This window comes from Salpingoeca rosetta (assembly GCF_000188695.1).
Source record: "Salpingoeca rosetta unplaced genomic scaffold supercont1.3, whole genome shotgun sequence".
NCBI classification, from domain to species: domain Eukaryota; class Choanoflagellata; order Craspedida; family Salpingoecidae; genus Salpingoeca; species Salpingoeca rosetta.
In genome coordinates, this window is record NW_004754931.1 from 1562946 (window position 1) to 1579653 (window position 16708).

A 16708-nucleotide genomic window follows, 5' to 3' on the forward strand; every position below is an offset into this window, starting at 1 on the left:
GGGCATCCTCATCCACGCCATTGCCCTCTGGCTCCACAGGCAACCAGCATGACCCTCCATCCGTTCTTGTGTGTGTGTGTGTGTGTGTGTGTGTGTGTGTGTGTGTGTGTGTGTGTGTGTGTGTGTGTGTGCGTGTGTGTGTGTGTGTGTGTGTGTGCGTTGAACGCGGCATGCACAAAACATGGTTGGCCAGAGCCTACATAGTACTGTTCGTTAGCGACAACGGCCATGCGTTTGCCTTGTCACTGCCATGCCACTCGCTGCTATGGCGTATCGATATGCGACTATGTATATGTGTACAGCTGTCATGTACACGAAGAGTCTAACCAGGGCAGGATAAAAGCAAGTAACGCGAGACAGCAAGCAAGACAGCAAGTCCAGCTCATCAGCAAGCAAGGAGATGTAACATAACGACATCATGGATGCTGCCAGCTTGTCCTTGTCATCACGTGTCACTTGCTGCTTCACACCCCCTCTTCGAGTATCAGGGCTACTGTCGTCAGCCCCGGAACTCAAACGCGGCAGCCACCACAGGCGCCTCGTTCAGCACAGCATGGCCCCAGGACGCCGGCACAAACAGCGCGTCCCCTTCCTTTTGCTCGCACGTCATCATAACTTGCCTGCAACCCCCGCCACCACCACCACCACCACCATCACTGTCGAAGCAGGTTGTCGCTGTGTCGCGCGCAAACCACGCGTGTGCAGTCACCATGTGGAAGAAGGCGTGCTGTGGTGGAAACAGCTGCCACTGCTTCCTGCCTTGCACGAGCACGTTGATGGCCTGCCCGTGGAAGTGCGGTGGTGCGCCACTGCCCGTGGGGCCAACCATCAGCTGCGCCAGCACAAGCTGCTCCGTGCTGCTCACCACAAAGGGCAGGCCAATGCTGTGCAGCATCTCTGGGTGGCGGTGAAGCACGCTGCCGTCAAACACATACATGCACGTGTCTGTTGTGCGGCAGTCTTGAGCTTGTTGCTGGTGGTGCTGGTGGTGGTTATTGCTGTAGCCCATGTGCTGCTGCACGAATGTGCGAAGCGGCATGGTATGTGTAGTGCTGTGCCCGTACGTGCTTGCATACGGAACTGCCGCAACAGACACCATTGCATCTCCAAGTGATGGTGATGATGGGGAGGAGGACGCAGCGAGGGAAGCGAGCCTGATGGCGGCGGCGTGTGCGGGCCAGTGCGAGAGGTAGTTGCGGATCACCACAGGCTGGGCCAAATGCACGTACTCGGCGAGAAACGAGGCCGTGTCGTTGATGTCGCTTGCATCCACATGTGCACATGTCCACGGCGATGGCTCGCGCGACCTGGCAGCCGCATCTATTTCGTGCCCATGATGGCGGATTGCAGCACCTCCACCTACATCACCCCCATCACCTGCAACCGTTTCACCATCAACACCTGCATCATCTCCACCACCCCCACCACCACCATCACCATCACCTTCACCACCACCATCCCCATCACCATCACCATCACCACCTCCATCACCACCTCCATCACCATCGCCTGCAGCCGCTGCATGCCTGTCATCGCGCCAGCGATTGCCACAAACTGTGGAGAAGGGGGGTCTGCTCGCAAGGTAGGCCGGTGTGACGCGACGCGCGTTTGCTGAGTTATTGAGCGCAAAGCCGTGCGGTGCAAGCAGCAAAGCGTTGGTGGTGTCACAGAACCCCTGAGCGACAGCGAGGTGCAGGGGCGTGTTGCCGTCGTTGTCCACCGCGGCAACATCGCAGCCAAGCACATCAAGGAGGGCAGATGTGGCGGCAGGGGAGCGGCCCGAAAAGGCGGCAATGTGCAGCGGCGTTCGCCCGAGGGAGTCGCGCTCGTCGCAGCCGAGACCGTGGCTGTGCAGAGGAGCCAGCAACCGGATGTCCGACGCCGATGTGGCCTCCTCCAGCATGTGCCGTGTGACGAACGTGTCATGTTGGAGTGGCTGGTGCTCGTGTTTGTGTAGCGTGGGCGGCGCGATGTCAAGAAGGCGAAAGGCCTTGGCGGTGGCCGGGTCCACACCGTTGCGGAAGAGGCGGGCGAAGCCAGAGGCCTTGGACAGGGCCAGGAGGTGCAGGGCCGTGTCGTTGTTGTGATCGCGCTGCTGCAAGCAAGTGACCAGGTCCTCGGGGCTTTGGGCGTCCACGAGGAGGCGAAGCGCGGCTATGTTGCGCAGCGCGACGGCGTAGTAGATGGGGCAGGCGCTGTCGGAAGCCATGCCAGCTGAGACGAGCCGAGCCACGACAGCCTCGTGGTCTCCAGGCGGCGACGCCACGTCTGCGGTCAGGCTGCTCTGGCGCCCTTGCAGCGCATAGTTGAGGGCCGTCCACCCTTGTTCGTCTGTGGCAAACACGAGCCTGCGCGGCATGGTGGCCAGGATCCTCTGCACTGCCACGTCGTCGCCACGGTACGCAGCCTTCATCAGCGCCGTGGGCTGGCTCACTTCCACCTTATTGCGTGATGCAGATGGGGATGATGGAGGTGAGCTGCGCTCATGCACGGCATGTTGTTGCAACCGCTGCTGCTGCTGCTGCTGCTGCTGCTGTTGTTGGTACTGCTGTTGTTGGTACTGCTGTTGTTGGTACTGCTGTTGTTGGTACTGGTGGTGGTGGTCGTCGTCGAGTGCACTGAACCACACGATCCCCACTAGCACAGCCCCCACCGCAACCACCAGCGCCACCGTGTTCAGATGGCTGCTGTTCACTGCTGGCTTCCTCCTTTTCTTCTTGGTGGTTGATGTCATTCTCGGCTGGTTGGTTGGCTTGATTCGATACGGTGACAATGCGCACGGTGTTGGTGGTGGTTGCGTGTGTTTGTGTTGTGTTGGCGGCGGTTGTGGCCCGAAGCGATGTTGGTCCGCGCAGCCTGGTGGCCTGCGCCGTGGTGTCGGTGACCAAAGCGCTTGGCAGGCCTGACACGCACGCCGTCCCCGCAGACGACCCAGCTGCCGTTGCCGTGGCACGACGCGAGCTCGACCAGCAGTCGTGGTTGGGCAGGGTCGTCTTCCTCGCGCCGGCGCTTTCGCACATTCGAACCGTGGAAGGCACCGTCGCTGACACCGTGCCTGTGCGCTGTTACGTTCATCCATCAAACCACCGTACGTTCCCACGTGTGTCTGTGTGTCTGTGTGTGTGTCTGTGTGTCTGTGTGTGTCTGTGTGTGTCTGTGTGTCTGTGTGTCTGTGAGTGAGTGTCTGTGGGTGTGTCTGTGAGTGAGTGTGAGTGTGAGTGTGAGTGTGAGTGTGAGTGTGAATGTGAATGTGAATGTGAGTGTGAGTGTGAGTGTGAGTGTGAGTGTGAGTGTGAATGTGAGTGTGAGTGTGAATGTGAATGTATGTGTGTGTGCGCACGCTTTTGTATGCACACATATGTGTGTGTGTGGACATGCATGCGTACACACACGCGCACACGTGTTCACACGTGCTCTTATGACCACATGCTGACAATGGCCCTCCTGCTGTGCTTGCAGAGGCATTACGGGACGTGGTGGTGCTGATTCACGGAGGCGGGTTTGTGGTGGGGTCGCCCGACAGCCACGACCACTTGGCGCGGGAGATGGTGGAGGCAACTGGGGCCATGGTGGTGAGCGTGGACTACAGGCTTGCGCCTGAGCACAAGTTTCCTGCAGGGCAGGAGGATGTTGTCACGGTCCTCAACACCTTGGCCACGCTCGCCGAAGCGAATGAACAGCAACACCCATCCGCACCAGTCAATGTGCGTTGCATGTGTGTGGTTGAGTGCGTTGCATGTGTGTGTGTGTGTGTGTGTGTGTGTGTGTGTGTGTGTGTGTGTGTGTGTGTGTGTGTGTGTGTGTGTGTGTGTGTGTGTGTGTGTGTGTGTGTGTGTGTGTGTGTGTGTCGTCGTGATGCCTGACTCCTGTCATGCTGAGCTTGATCGCCTGCTTTGCAAAGGTTTTGTAGGTTGGTGTGTTGTTGTCTCTTTGCCGCCACGAAAAAATACTCACTCTCACTCACTCACTCACTCACTCACCCACTCACTCACTCACTCACTCACTCACACACACTCTCTCACACACACTCACACGCTCACTCACACACACACACACACCTCACTCACACTGATACGTGTGCACATCCCAGCCGCCAGATGTGGCTGCGTTGCTGGCCAGCGTGAAGCCGAGGTCGATTGTGGTGCTGGGCGATAGCGCAGGCGGCAACCTTGCTGTGACATCCCTGCTTCGAGCGCACTTGCAAAGCCTCTCGCTTGTGCACAAGCACGTGGCGGGGATGCTGCTGGCGTATCCCACGGTGCACACGTGCCACCACGAGCTGTACCAGAGCTTTGCCCGGTATGGACAGGGCTACCGCTTGACAGCGGCTGCCGTGGCCTGGTACGACCAAACCTATCTTGGAGGCTGCCGCATGCCAGCCTACAGCCCACAACAACAACAACAACAACAACAACAACAACAACAACAACAACAACAACAACAACAACAACAACAACAACAACAACAACAACAACAACAACAACAACAACAACAACAACAACAACAACAACAACAACAACAACACAAGCAGTTTGTGTCGCCTGCTGCTGCTGCTGCTGCGTCCGCCGCCACCATCAACAGCACCTCTATGCAAGTGACCCACCCTGCCCATCCGCTGCTGTCGCCGATTGAAGCGCCAGCACCGCTGCTGGCTGCCCTGCCGCCTGCAGCCCTGGTCATGGCCGAGTTTGATCCTCTGGTGGACGAAGGGGTGGCGTTTGCTGCGCGCCTGCGTGACGCTGGGGTGCAGGCCGACTCGCGCGTGTTTCCAGGCACGATTCACGGCTTTGTCTCCGTGCCGCTCGACCACCACGATGAGGCAATGTCGTTCCTGGCGTCATCAGCCACAGCCATGCTGGCCCGTTGATGACGCGCCGATGTTGATGTTGTTGTTGTTGATGATGATGATGATGATGATGATGATCTGTGTGAGTGAGCGAGAGCTAGTGAGTGAGTGAATTTAGTGAGAGAGTGAGGGACGTGAGTGAGACACACACAGACACACACACAGACACACACACACACACACACACAGACACAGACACACACACAGACACACACACACAGACACACAGACACACACACAGACACACACAGACACAGACACAGACACACACACACACAGACACACAGACACACACACACACACACACACACACACACACACACACACACACACACACACACACACACACACACACACACACACACACACACACACAAGGCAACCGCAACTTGTACCGTTTACGACACCATTAAAAGTAAGGAAAATTGACAGGAGATACCCATGCATTTTCTCGAATCTGCACAGGTGGGTTTTGGCGCTGGGCGCTTGGTGAGTCAGAGGAGGCGCTGTGGGGAAAAGAAGACTGGAGGGCAGTGGAGGCGATGATGGTGGCAGTGGGTGAGAGAGGGTGGCTGCACGCACTCGTGGATGAATGCATGTGTGTACGACTTGTGTACTGCGTGTGGATGAATGGATGGAAGCGTGAGCGATGTGTGCAATTGGACGGGGACCTGTGGAAGCAGCTTCGTGCTTTGCTGTCTTATTTTCGTGCCTGGTTGCTTCATTTCCCTTCCCTTCTCGACTTGTCTCTCGCTCACATTGAACGACGATTGTTTGGGTTGTGATTCGCGTGTTGTCATCTTCCTGTCTCGACATCCCCCCCCCCACACACTTCTTGCTTGCTCGCTCGCACGTCAGATTGCTTCAGGACACCTTTCCTTGTTCCTCGTCTTGTTCGATCACATCCCAAGAACACAACCAACACAATGGAGGCCGTCCACCACATGATTGTTGCTGCCATCCTGTCGCTGCTCCTCTTCACCCCCGGCGTAAGTTGCTGTGCTTGTTGTGCCCCTGCATCGATAGCGCTGTGCATGCACGTTGGCAGTACCAACCACAAGCACCCTAGCATGTGCCACCGTGCCACAAACCACCGCAACGTGTTGTGTCGTGCGACCTGCGTGGCTTTCTGGCAATTATTTGTATGCGTCGAGCTGGCAATGCGCAGTTGAATTTCCTCGTGCCTCCCAATCGCATCTCATGGTGCTGTTGTCGTTGTCCTCCCATTCACACTCACACACACACACACACACACACACACACACACACACACTCCCATTCACACACACTCCCATTCACACACACACACACACACTCACTCACTCACTCTCGTCTCATGCGGTGCGCTTTGACATTTCATTTGTGTTGCCCAGGTTGAGGCAAAGATGACGGCAGGCGATGTGATTGCACTCATCCTCGGTCTTGTGCTCGGAATCCTCGGCATCTGCGCGTGCCTTGGCTACTACGCACGGACACACCAGTAGGGCGGTGACAACAACAACACCAATTCTCTTCTCCCCTCCCCCCAACCACCGTGTCATCGTCTTTCGAAGCTTGTTTTTCCTCCTTTGTCGCGCGACTCGGCCCATCCGTGATGTCAGCGTGGTCTTGTCATAGCCCCATGATTGCCGTTGCAGCACACCAGCACGTGGTGTTCTTGTGTGTGTGTGTGTGTGTGTGTGTGTGTGTGTGTGTGTGTGTGTGTGTGTGTGTGTGTGTGTGTGTTGTGAGCGTGTGTTCTTCGCCTCTACTTGTGTGTGCCGTTGCTTGGGCGCAGTGCTGCTGCAACCTGTTGTCGCGAGTTGTTCTCGCGCCACTCTGCGCCTGCTGCCCTCGTCCATTGTGTGTGTGTGTGTGTGTGTGTGTGTCTGTGTGTGTCTGTGTCTGTGTGTCGTGCAGCGCTTGTGTCGGTTTGGGTGTGTGTGTGTTGGGTGCTTGTGGATGCGCGTGCCGTGTGTGAGGGCTCCAATGTTATCCGGGCCCCCGGCGTTGTTGCGTGCGTGTGGTTGATGAATTGTTGTCATAGCTAGTCGTCCACCAGTGAGCACGGATCGCTTGTTTGTTTTTTTCTGCTGCTTCTTTCCCTTTTCTCTTTCTCCTTTGCTGCACCATACTCTCTTGCCACAATACACACGAAAACCTGCACTGACATGACATGATGACACCCGTTTGCTGTCACAAGCTGGTTGTTATTGCATCACAGAAGTACATACAAGGGCACTTGGGGGGGGGGGCGAAATGAGGCGGGTGTTTGTTGCACGTGTGCACGTGTGCGGAAGAGTTTGAGGCAAGAAACGGGGTGGGGAGAGCAGGTCCGCCCACATGTGTGTGTCTGTGTGTGTGATTGCCATCTACATGAGCTTGTGCTCTGTGAGCAGCTGTTCCAGGACCGTTGGGTCCGTCAGGGTCTTCACTGCGCGCCAGCGCACTTGGCTGATGTGTGGATGTGTGAGGTGATTGGCGAAAGGGTTCACTGGTGAGGGACGGTCATCGAGCACCGAGGATAGCCTGCAGTCACACCCACACAGCTACAGTCACACCCACACAGCTACAGTCACACCCACACAGCTGCAATCACACACACACACACACACACACACACACACACACACACACACACACACACACACACACACACACACACACACACACACACACCTGCTCTCCTTTGGGCGGCCGTTGTCGTGCTCAAACTGGATGTAGCGCAGCCACAGGCGCGGGGACCACTGCACGCCACCAGAAGCGACACGAGAGGGTGATGGAGGATGTGCAGGCGCCGACGATTAGAGTGCGGGGACAAACCAACATGACCAGCGATGAACACGCATGAATACATGCGCACAGCAGTCTCAACACACATACACGGCACTGCGTACACACGTGCGTGTTCACACACACACACACACACACACACACACACACACACACACACACACACACGCACGCACGCACAGAGCAAGGCTTGTGCCTCTGCCCACCTTGCCGTAGCGGGAGACAGCCTCCTCGAAGATGTGGCGCACAGCAGCATCTGTGGCGTGGTGCTCAACCTCTTGGTCTGCCCACGTCAGATACAGCTCAAGCCCATACGCCTGCGTGCTCGTAATGCACCTGCAGTTGCGTGTCATGTGTGTGTGTGATTATGTGTACGTGTGTGTGATTATGTGTACATGTGTGTGTTTATGTGAGAGAGTGAGAGAATTTGTTCGTGTGTGTGTTGTGTGTGTGTGTTGTGTGTGTGTGTGTGTGTGTGTGTTGTGTGAGCAGGAGGCGTTGTGCATTGATGGATTGTGTCGCAATGTCAGGCATCAGCAAACCGCACCAGTTGACAAAGTCCCTTGCTGCCTTGAGCCCCTCCTTGTCCGCCACAAATTCAAGATGCGCGCAGCAGATGGCCTGGGCGTTGTCGCACCGCTTCGAAGCCGCCACCCTGATGGCATGTGGAGCGGGCAGAGCCGTGTGAGGATGACTGGATATCGACACTGAATGCATTCCACGCATGCACACGCACACAAATACACAAACAATGCAAACACACACACACACGCACACACACACAATGCAAACACACACAGAACATTCACGGCCCACGACACCATCGCACCTGACTGCCTGCTGCATGGCGGCAATGTTTCTCGCGTTTGCGTGCCACTGCCAGAGCGCAGCAGCAAAGTCGCCGGCCGCTCCCGCGTGCAGCGCCGTCGCCGCCTCCAACAGCACATCGGCCACAGCGGTGGTGGCAGTGGTGGCAGTGGTGGCAGTGGTGGTGATGGTGGTGGTGATGTTAACCTTGGCTTCCCACAGGTCTGCATTTTGCCGCAGCTCCTCGTCGCTGGTGGTCAAAACCGTTCGGGGGAGGAGATTGGTGTGTGGCGAGAGAGAGAGTGTGTGTGTGTGTATGCGTGAGTGAGATGCGCGTGAACTTTGAAGGGTACAAACACGCACACAAAGACACACTCACATACAAAACACAATACAAACACAATACACACACACAGATGTACATGAACGTACGCGAGGGCGCGGTTGATGGTGGCGAGGGCTTCCTCGTGCTGGCCTGCGTCCGTGTGTTCACGTGCGAGCTGAAGAACAGCGACAGCGGGAGCATTGCCGCCGATATCAATGTCCCCGACACCAGCTGCAGCGTTGACATACAGCAGGCACCTGTCGTGCAGCAGCTGCTTGGCAAGCGAGTGCAGGTTGTTGTCGTCGTCGTCATCGTCGGCACTCGTGTCTTTGTCGCTGGGTGCAAACGTGTGTACGGCATCCTGCAGCATCTCAATGTGCTTCGCCTTCAGCCGCGCTGCAGAGACAGTGTGCGCGTGTGTGTTGTGTGCGTGTGTGTGTATTTGAGGGGCATCATGTGAGGAAGCTGCGTGGGAACGCACACGTGTCAGCACGAACACATCAGATGACAACGGGTTTGAGCTGTGGGGGTGCAAAGTAAACCCCAAGTGTGTGAAGATGCAAATGTCACCCGCACGTGATGGAAGCTGGCCGACGGCGCGGAGGAAAAGCAGGTCGCTCATCTCCAGAGCCTCTTTCTTCTCCGCAGCCGTGAAGGTCGCATCTGAAGAGCAAGCGCACATTACCACCACACGCAGCCGGACCGACAACCGGTCAGGACAGCGATCCAAGCAGGCAGGCAGCACATGGCACTTGGAAATGCAGATACACACACACATGCACATACACACACATACACACATACACACATACACACACATACATACATACATACATACATACATACATACATACATACATACATACATACATACATACATACATACATACATACATACATACATACATACATACATACATACATACATACACACACATACATCCATCCATCCATACATACATCCATCCATCCATACATACACACATACATACATACATACATACATACATACATACATACATACATACATACATACATACATACATACATACATGCATGCATACACATGCGTGAAGGCGTGGTTCTTACCAATAAAGTGGTCGTCAAGGGGGCGGCGGCAGATGAGCTCAAGCGCATCAAGGTTGTCCACAGGCAGCGACTCGTACACCTGGAAAAATTTACAAGCAGATACGCCGTTTGGGGTGTTGGAGATTGGGCAAAGCATTAGGAGACAGCGAAATGGTTGGATACACACACACACACGCACACGTACCACACACACGCACACACACACACACACACACACTACATACTACATACACAGATGCACGCACGCACACGCACGCATTCGCACGCACCACTTCTCTGCTGGCTTCTGTGTGTGGGTAACAGCGGTAAATTTCGAGAAACTCGCGCCGAAAGTGCATGTCGTCAGGGTGTTGCTCTGGCGTTGATGCAAAGAGAAGACGCGAGGCACCAGTGAGCTCTCCATGTTGGAGCAAACACAGCCAACAACAAGCGATAATCGCATGCACGCGCATACACACATACACATACACATACACATACATAAGCACAAACACACCACGCACGCACCGATTGCGTTGAAGAAGACGAGGCGAGGAATGACGCCGGAGTAGAAGGTGCTGCCGGCGGCGTGGGCAGACTGCACAACAGATGCGCTTTCAGCAGCAGTCTCATCATCGTCATGGTCATCGTCACTGTCGTCCATCTTCCCAGACTCTGCATTGCAGTATCGCATGTACATACACATGCACGCACGCGTACGTGTGAGCATGTCGATGAGAACACACACACACAAACAAACAAACACACACACACACAAACAAACAAACAAACACACAAACAAACACAAACAAACACACAAACACACAAACAAACAAATAAACAAAACAAGCATACACCAGCCCGCACCCTTGAGGACGGTGGAGATCATATCCTGCGCCTCCTGCTGCTCCTGCTCTGCATCAAACAAGTCATCATCGTCGTCATCATCGTCGTCTTCGTCTGAAGCAAGGCCAGCCTCCTCCCTGTCCATGCGCGACACCACGCCGCTTGCTGCCTTGCTCCTCTGTGCGCCGTCAAGCCGAACTGTCGGTGCAAGCTCGGGGTTCTCATCACCGCCGCTGTCATTTCCCTCGTCATCATCATCGTCGTTCTTCTTCTCCCCTGATTTCCGCGATTTCTTCGCCTGCACTTGTTCGGCCTCCTGCATTTGTGTGTGTGTGCGTGCGTGTGTGTGCGTGTGTGTGTGTGTGTGTGTGTGTGTGTGTGTGTGTGTGTGTGTGTGTGTGTGTGTGTGTGTGTGTGTGTGTGTGTGTGTGTGTGTTGGGGACAAGTGGTGCGAGAAGGGAAGTGGATGAGCCAAAGGTGACGCAAACACACAACCGCACACACGCAAACATGCACGCGCGCGCTTACAATTGCGTTGACGTCGATGCCGAGAGTCTCTGCGCGCTTGAGCATCTTCTGCCAATATGCAACCTCCAACCGGAAGTACTCAAGCATCAACTCCTTTGAGCTCTTGTTCACGCTGGAGGGTGCGAGGAGGGATTGCAGGAAGGACACACAGCAGTGAGCAGTGAGTTGTGAGTTGAAAGCGAGTCGAAGGAGAGACCAGGCACCACACAAGCACACGCGACACGTGTCATTAACACATATGTACACACATGTGCACACATGTCATGTACACACACATATGCACACACACATGCACACACACACACGAACCAACCACAGGCCAGACCATATGAGCACTAAAAGCGCTTGTTGCCACTCACCGCAGGCCGCGCTGCAGAAGCGCACGTGCTGCGCGCGTGTTTGTGTTGGACCGGAATTCCCACTCTGCCGCGTCGATCCAGATCTCGGGGCAGTCGCCATGGTAGCGAAGACACTGCGCATAGGCCTTGCTCAGTCTGCGAAGGCTCCTGTGCTTCTTGCAGAATGCAAAGTACTGCTTCCACAATGCCACGTCGTCCTGAACACGCGCCGTCGGTGGTCGTTGAAAGTGGCGGGAAGTTCGTGAATATTGGTTGGAAGGTCATTGATGCTTGTAGAACGTTGGGACACAGTTGAACCGAATGCATTCGAAGACAGCACACTAACTTGCGGCCGTGTGCGTGAGCGTGCAAGTGTGTAGATGTGTGCATATGCAAGGACCAAGCGTGTGCACGGACACGAAGAGGGGTACAGAGCGAAAGAATTGAGGGGTAGGGTAGCAGCTGCCATTGTGAACCCCCCCCCCCCACACACACCTTGAACTTGACGAGGGCTTGGTAGTAGAGTGTGTGCAGTCCCTCGATGAGGGAAGTGTCTGAAAAGTAGCCGGAAACGTTGAGGCCATGTGCCTTCTTTCGTCGCTTCCTCAGCTCTTCAAGCTTTGTTTCATACTGCACGTTGTGCGTGCGCGCGTGTGTGCAGAGGGTGAACAGTTGCGTGTGCATATTGGAGAGAGGTGACGCCAAAGGATTGGGTCGCGATTGTGATGATGGCAGTGATGGCGGTGATGGCGATGATGGCGGTGATGGCGGTGATGGCGGTGAAGGTGGAACGCATTCAAGTGTAGTGGGGTGCGTCAGCTGAGAGCGATGCAGGCGCAATGCGGTGGTAGATCACATACATCGATGTAGGCGATGAAGTCGCTTTTCCTGGTGGTGCGCCTACGCAGCAGGTATTCATAGTGCTCACGCTTCTTGACGATTTTCCTGAGAGTGAGAGAGAGAGAGAGAGAGTGTGTGTGTGTGTGTGTGTGTAAGTGAGTGTGTGTGAGTGTGTGAGTGTGTGTGTGAAAGGCGATGCGAGTGCTAAATTCTTCCCCGCAAGTCTCCCCTCCATCATAGTCACAGACACATACACAATCACACACACGCACGCACTTGATTTCCTCTTGGGTGAAGATGCCAAGCTCAAGCAGGTCATGGAGCTCGCGTGTGCGCCGCTCCAGCTTGCCGCGCACTGCCTCAGCCATTGCTGTCGTTCAGAGGTGCGCGTGTGTGTGAGGAAGGTGTGCGCGTTGTTTGTGCACGTGGATTTGTGCTGTGCCGGGCTGGGCTTTCTAAACACGCCAGACACGATTTAATCGCAGTGGCAGTTTCTCTTCTGTTCTTTCTTCCCACCAGCCATCAGGCAGCAGCAGAGAATGAAGGTTGCGGTTGTGGTGTGTCGTGTTGGCGGGGTCCTTTGACGTGATGTGTGACACTGCTGCATCGAGACGCGCGCATGCATGCATGCCCACACCTCGCACACCCACCTACCACACTCATGTTCTCGTGCACGGTGTTCTTTGTAGGTGTTGTGCTTTCAGCGTGGGCTGGTGCCCAAGGATGTCACCGTTGCAAAGGGGGATCCGGTCTCCAAGCTGTTCGAGGCCGTGAACATTGTCGACAAGGACGCTGCGCGCGCTCTTCTGGTGCGCGTGTGTCTGTGTGTGCGTCGACATGTGTCTGTGTGTGTGTGTCTATGTGTCTGTGTGTCTGTGTGTGTCTGTGTGTGTCTATGTGTCAACATGTGCTGTTTGTCATGTCATCGCTCCAATACCCCTTCACACACACAACACACATACATACACAAAACACACGCACACAAACATACATACACACAAACATACACACACACACACACACACACAAACGCGTTGACACGTATTGAACAGCTCACTGGAAAGGGACGCATCGTGCTTAGAGGTGACGACAAGATCGACATTGACGACGAAACTTGTACGATGCTGCATTGCCACCAGCTTGCATGCGCGCGTGCCTATGTGCATGTGCACTTTGCTCGTGTGTTTGTCTACATGCGTCCGCTTTCCTTGCTTCTTCCCCACCACCGTCATCATGCTGCTGCTCTTGTCGACACATAGGCCGCGCGTTCATCACCATTCCCCACAACAAGGAAGATCTGCAGGATCGCCCAAAACCAGATCCACACTACAGGGTGAGACTTGCTGCAGGCCACAGAGCATTGATATGCGCGCGTCGCTTGTCGACCAGCGTGTTCTCACACCACCACTTGTGTGTTGTTGGTTTGGCTGTTCGTGACGCATGCGCATGTCTGTCTCAGCTCGAGAAGTCGACAATCAACCGCTTCACGGAGCACCTGAAAGACAAACCAAGTACGTGACGAGGTTGTGGCAGTTGTCACATGGTCTGCATGCTGTGCGCGGTCCACTAAGTTCTGTCAACCACCCTCGGCACTCACCCCTGCTCATCTGCGCACGTGTTGTCTGGACCAAGTTCCCGCCGGCCATACGGGTGCACTGATCCAGGTCAAGAACCGATCAAAGCAGGTACGGTTACGCCTTTGAGTGCTGTTGAAGCAGCGATTTTGGCTTCGTCAACAACACAACACAGCACTCCACAGCCAAGACACCCATCAGCTGCCACCAATCACACACTCGCTCGCACTCGCGCTCACGCTCACGTGCACACAGGAGCTGTTTGATGCTGTTGTGCCGCTGGTGATCAAAGCGGCGACGGCGCTGCAGATTCGCGCGGGAATTCGCGAACCACCATCAGCAGAGGAGCAGCAGAAGCAGGAGCAGGAGGAGGAGGCACAGCAAGGTGTGTTGCGGGGAGTGTAGCCTTGCACACATGCAAGCTGCTGATCGTGTTTTCACACCCAACCAAAGGTGCACGCACACCTGCAGCGTCTTCCATACAAGCACGTGTACACACACAAACGCACACACACACATACACACACACAAGATGCGCCGTACGATCCTATGAGCGAGGTTGACCAGTCGGCGCTGGCGATGGTGATGGAGGCTGGCTTTGAGCCGCAGCACTGCGTCAGAGCCCTCTTTGCATCAAGGTCAGCGCCTTGAGACAGCCCTCCTCCCTGTCATGTGTTCCTCACTGCTCGCTCATGCACTGAACAACGTGGCTCTCCCTTCCCACGCGTACATTCACACGCACTCACGTCCGCATATTGTTGTGCGTGCAGCATGAACCCCGAGCAGGCGGTGCTGTGGCTACTGGAGCACCAGGGCGACCCCGCCCTCGACAGACCAATCACCCCGCCCCCAAAGTGCGCCTTGTATGTGTATGTGTGTGTGTGTGTGTGTATTTGTGTGTGTGTGTGTGTGTGTGTGTGTGTGTGTGTGTGTGTGTGTGTGCGTGTGTGTGCGTGCTTGCGAACGTGCTTCTGCGCGAAAAGCATCCCCCCCCATTTCACGCATGATGTGTCTGGACTGTGCGCTGTCGTTGCACTCGCCCCCCCCCATCAGGCCCGTGACAACCAGACACGGGCGCAAGTTCCAGCCAGATGCACAGGCAAGCCACTTGTATGTGTGCGTGTGTGTGTGTACGTGTGTACGTCACCTCCAGTGCCACTATCATGTGCATGTCATGGCTCTCCTGCCTACAGCGCGTCGTAGCAGCCGCGTCCTCACGTGCTGCTGCTGTTGCTGCTGCATTGGCTGCTGCCTCACTGCAGGCGTTTCGCAAGCTGAAGGAGCTTGGCTTTGGTGACGACGACGTGGTGGCGGCGCTGCAGGTCACACGCAACAACTTCAACCAAGCGGTGCGCCCCCGCGTCCCTGTGTGTGTGTGTGTGTGTGTGTGTGTGTGTGTGTGTGTGTGTGTGTGTGTGTGTGTGTGTGTGTGTGTTGTGTGTGTTGTGTGTGTGTGTTGTGTGTGGTGTGTGTGTTGTGTGTGTGTGTTGTGTGAATGAGACCCAGCCCATTATGGTGACTGTGACGTCATGCCACACACCACAATCGCACCACCTCACATTGCCCCCACTGTCATGATGTGCCACCACCGCGCCACGCGCCAGTGCGAACTGCTGCTTGGCGGGGAGGACATGTCGGTGCTGCGACAGCAGGAGGCGCTGCCTGTCAAGAACTTGCTCAGGAACATCCTGAAGAGTCCAGCCGTGTGGGACGCAATGTTCCGACCAGAGTTTGTCCAAGGTCAGACCCGTGTGGGGATAGAAGGAGGGGGGGATTCTTATTGTGTGGTGTTGTGTGTGTGTGTGTGTGCATCTCTGTGTGTCTGTCTTGTCTGTTCAATCAAGGAGCCTGCCAATTTTGTGTATGCACGCTCGCGCGTTTGGTGCGATCGCTGAGCATATCCCACCCCCTGCATTGTCTGTGGTGCAGCGCTGGAGTTACTGCTGGAAAGCCACATGTACGAGGACGATGCAGACAACAACGCATGCATTGCCCAAGGCCTCCGTGATCTCACAGACGTAAGACACACACACGCACACGCACACACGCACACGCACACACGCACACACACGCGCGCGCGTGCTGACCTTGTCCAACCACATGCCCAATTCCCCCGCGTGGACAGACGCTGTCGCGGTTTGAGCCTGAGGTTTACGAGCGGGACGAGCAGGCGCAGTTTGAGGACAGCGGGCTGGACTACGCTGTGCAGCAGGGCGCTGACGGCCGCACAGACGTGTACCATCGCCTGCTGGAGCGAGTGCTCGGGCAGTCGCCGCTGGACGCGTCGCGGGCGCGAGTGGTGCACGACTTTTTCGATTTCGGCGAGCCGAGTGGGTACGTGTTTAATAACGACCGAGAACCCGAGAACGTGGATCAGATGGACGGGTTTCGGGCTGCGCGGCAGTTTGCGAGTGCACTGGTTGAGTCGCAGGACGAAGAAGAAGACGATGAATACAATGATGAGGATGAAGAGAACGAGGAGGAGGAGGAGTATGATGAGGACATCAACGACGGCACCACTGACGCATAATGCCATGCAGCAATCGTGGCGTTGTGTGTGTGTGTGTGTGTGTGTGTGTGTGTGTGTGTGTGTGTGTGTGTGTGTGTGTGTGTGTGTGTGTGTACTAATCGGTGTGTTTTTTTGCATGTGTTGTGATTGTGTGGTTGAGCCTTTTATGATTGCCTCGTGTGGCTGAAAGGTGGTGTGGTTCGTTGCGAGCCTTTTCACATATACAACAAGCCAGCAACACACGACAGTCAATGC

General features: G+C 55.6%; 7 protein-coding genes across 7 annotated transcripts in view; 5 read left to right on the forward strand and 2 right to left on the reverse strand.

Annotated features, from left to right (window-relative positions):
• PTSG_01913 (uncharacterized protein) overlaps positions 1-52 on the forward strand; it is a gene marked incomplete at both ends in the record, with an annotated part of 1146 nt that extends 1094 nt beyond the window's left edge. Inside the window, one exon of the mRNA XM_004997838.1 lies at positions 1-52. This exon is cut by the window's left edge and continues 1094 nt beyond it. Within this exon, the coding sequence (XP_004997895.1) occupies positions 1-52 (52 nt within the window).
• A 447-nt stretch (positions 53-499) lies between these two features.
• Positions 500-2413, reverse strand: PTSG_01914 (uncharacterized protein; the record flags this gene model as incomplete). The annotated part of the gene is made up of 2 exons (XM_004997839.1): positions 500-1320; positions 1495-2413. 2 exons carry the CDS (start codon positions 2411-2413, stop codon positions 500-502), a joined length of 1740 nt encoding a protein of 579 aa, XP_004997896.1.
• A 359-nt stretch (positions 2414-2772) lies between these two features.
• Positions 2773-4867, forward strand: PTSG_01915 (uncharacterized protein; the record flags this gene model as incomplete). The annotated part of the gene is made up of 4 exons (XM_004997840.1): positions 2773-3088; positions 3460-3704; positions 4127-4341; positions 4582-4867. The coding sequence occupies 4 exons, from the start codon at positions 2773-2775 to the stop codon at positions 4865-4867; spliced, it is 1062 nt and encodes a 353-aa protein (XP_004997897.1).
• A 905-nt stretch (positions 4868-5772) lies between these two features.
• On the forward strand, positions 5773-6330 carry PTSG_11800 (uncharacterized protein; the record flags this gene model as incomplete). The annotated part of the gene is made up of 2 exons (XM_004997841.1): positions 5773-5835; positions 6220-6330. 2 exons carry the CDS (start codon positions 5773-5775, stop codon positions 6328-6330), a joined length of 174 nt encoding a protein of 57 aa, XP_004997898.1.
• Positions 6331-6440: 110 nt separating this feature from the next.
• On the forward strand, positions 6441-6806 carry PTSG_11801 (uncharacterized protein; the record flags this gene model as incomplete). Its single annotated transcript, XM_004997842.1, has 1 exon — positions 6441-6806. One exon carries the CDS (start codon positions 6441-6443, stop codon positions 6804-6806), a length of 366 nt encoding a protein of 121 aa, XP_004997899.1.
• Positions 6807-7017: 211 nt separating this feature from the next.
• On the reverse strand, positions 7018-12793 carry PTSG_01917 (uncharacterized protein). Its single transcript, XM_004997843.1, has 16 exons — positions 12647-12793; positions 12391-12475; positions 12026-12160; positions 11552-11748; positions 11193-11304; positions 10686-10980; positions 10347-10493; positions 10109-10194; positions 9840-9918; positions 9327-9413; positions 8858-9146; positions 8448-8675; positions 8166-8273; positions 7825-7954; positions 7505-7572; positions 7018-7279 (listed from the first exon to the last, which is right to left on the reverse strand). The coding sequence occupies exons 1-16, from the start codon at positions 12736-12738 to the stop codon at positions 7198-7200; spliced, it is 2220 nt and encodes a 739-aa protein (XP_004997900.1). The 5' UTR covers positions 12739-12793; the 3' UTR covers positions 7018-7197.
• A 78-nt stretch (positions 12794-12871) lies between these two features.
• Positions 12872-16693, forward strand: PTSG_01918 (uncharacterized protein). The gene is made up of 14 exons (XM_004997844.1): positions 12872-12915; positions 13060-13179; positions 13423-13486; positions 13630-13703; positions 13830-13881; positions 14003-14055; positions 14200-14329; positions 14477-14582; positions 14715-14798; positions 14998-15043; positions 15207-15293; positions 15549-15684; positions 15874-15962; positions 16070-16693. The coding sequence occupies exons 1-14, from the start codon at positions 12910-12912 to the stop codon at positions 16472-16474; spliced, it is 1452 nt and encodes a 483-aa protein (XP_004997901.1). The 5' UTR covers positions 12872-12909; the 3' UTR covers positions 16475-16693.
• Positions 16694-16708: the final 15 nt, after the last annotated feature.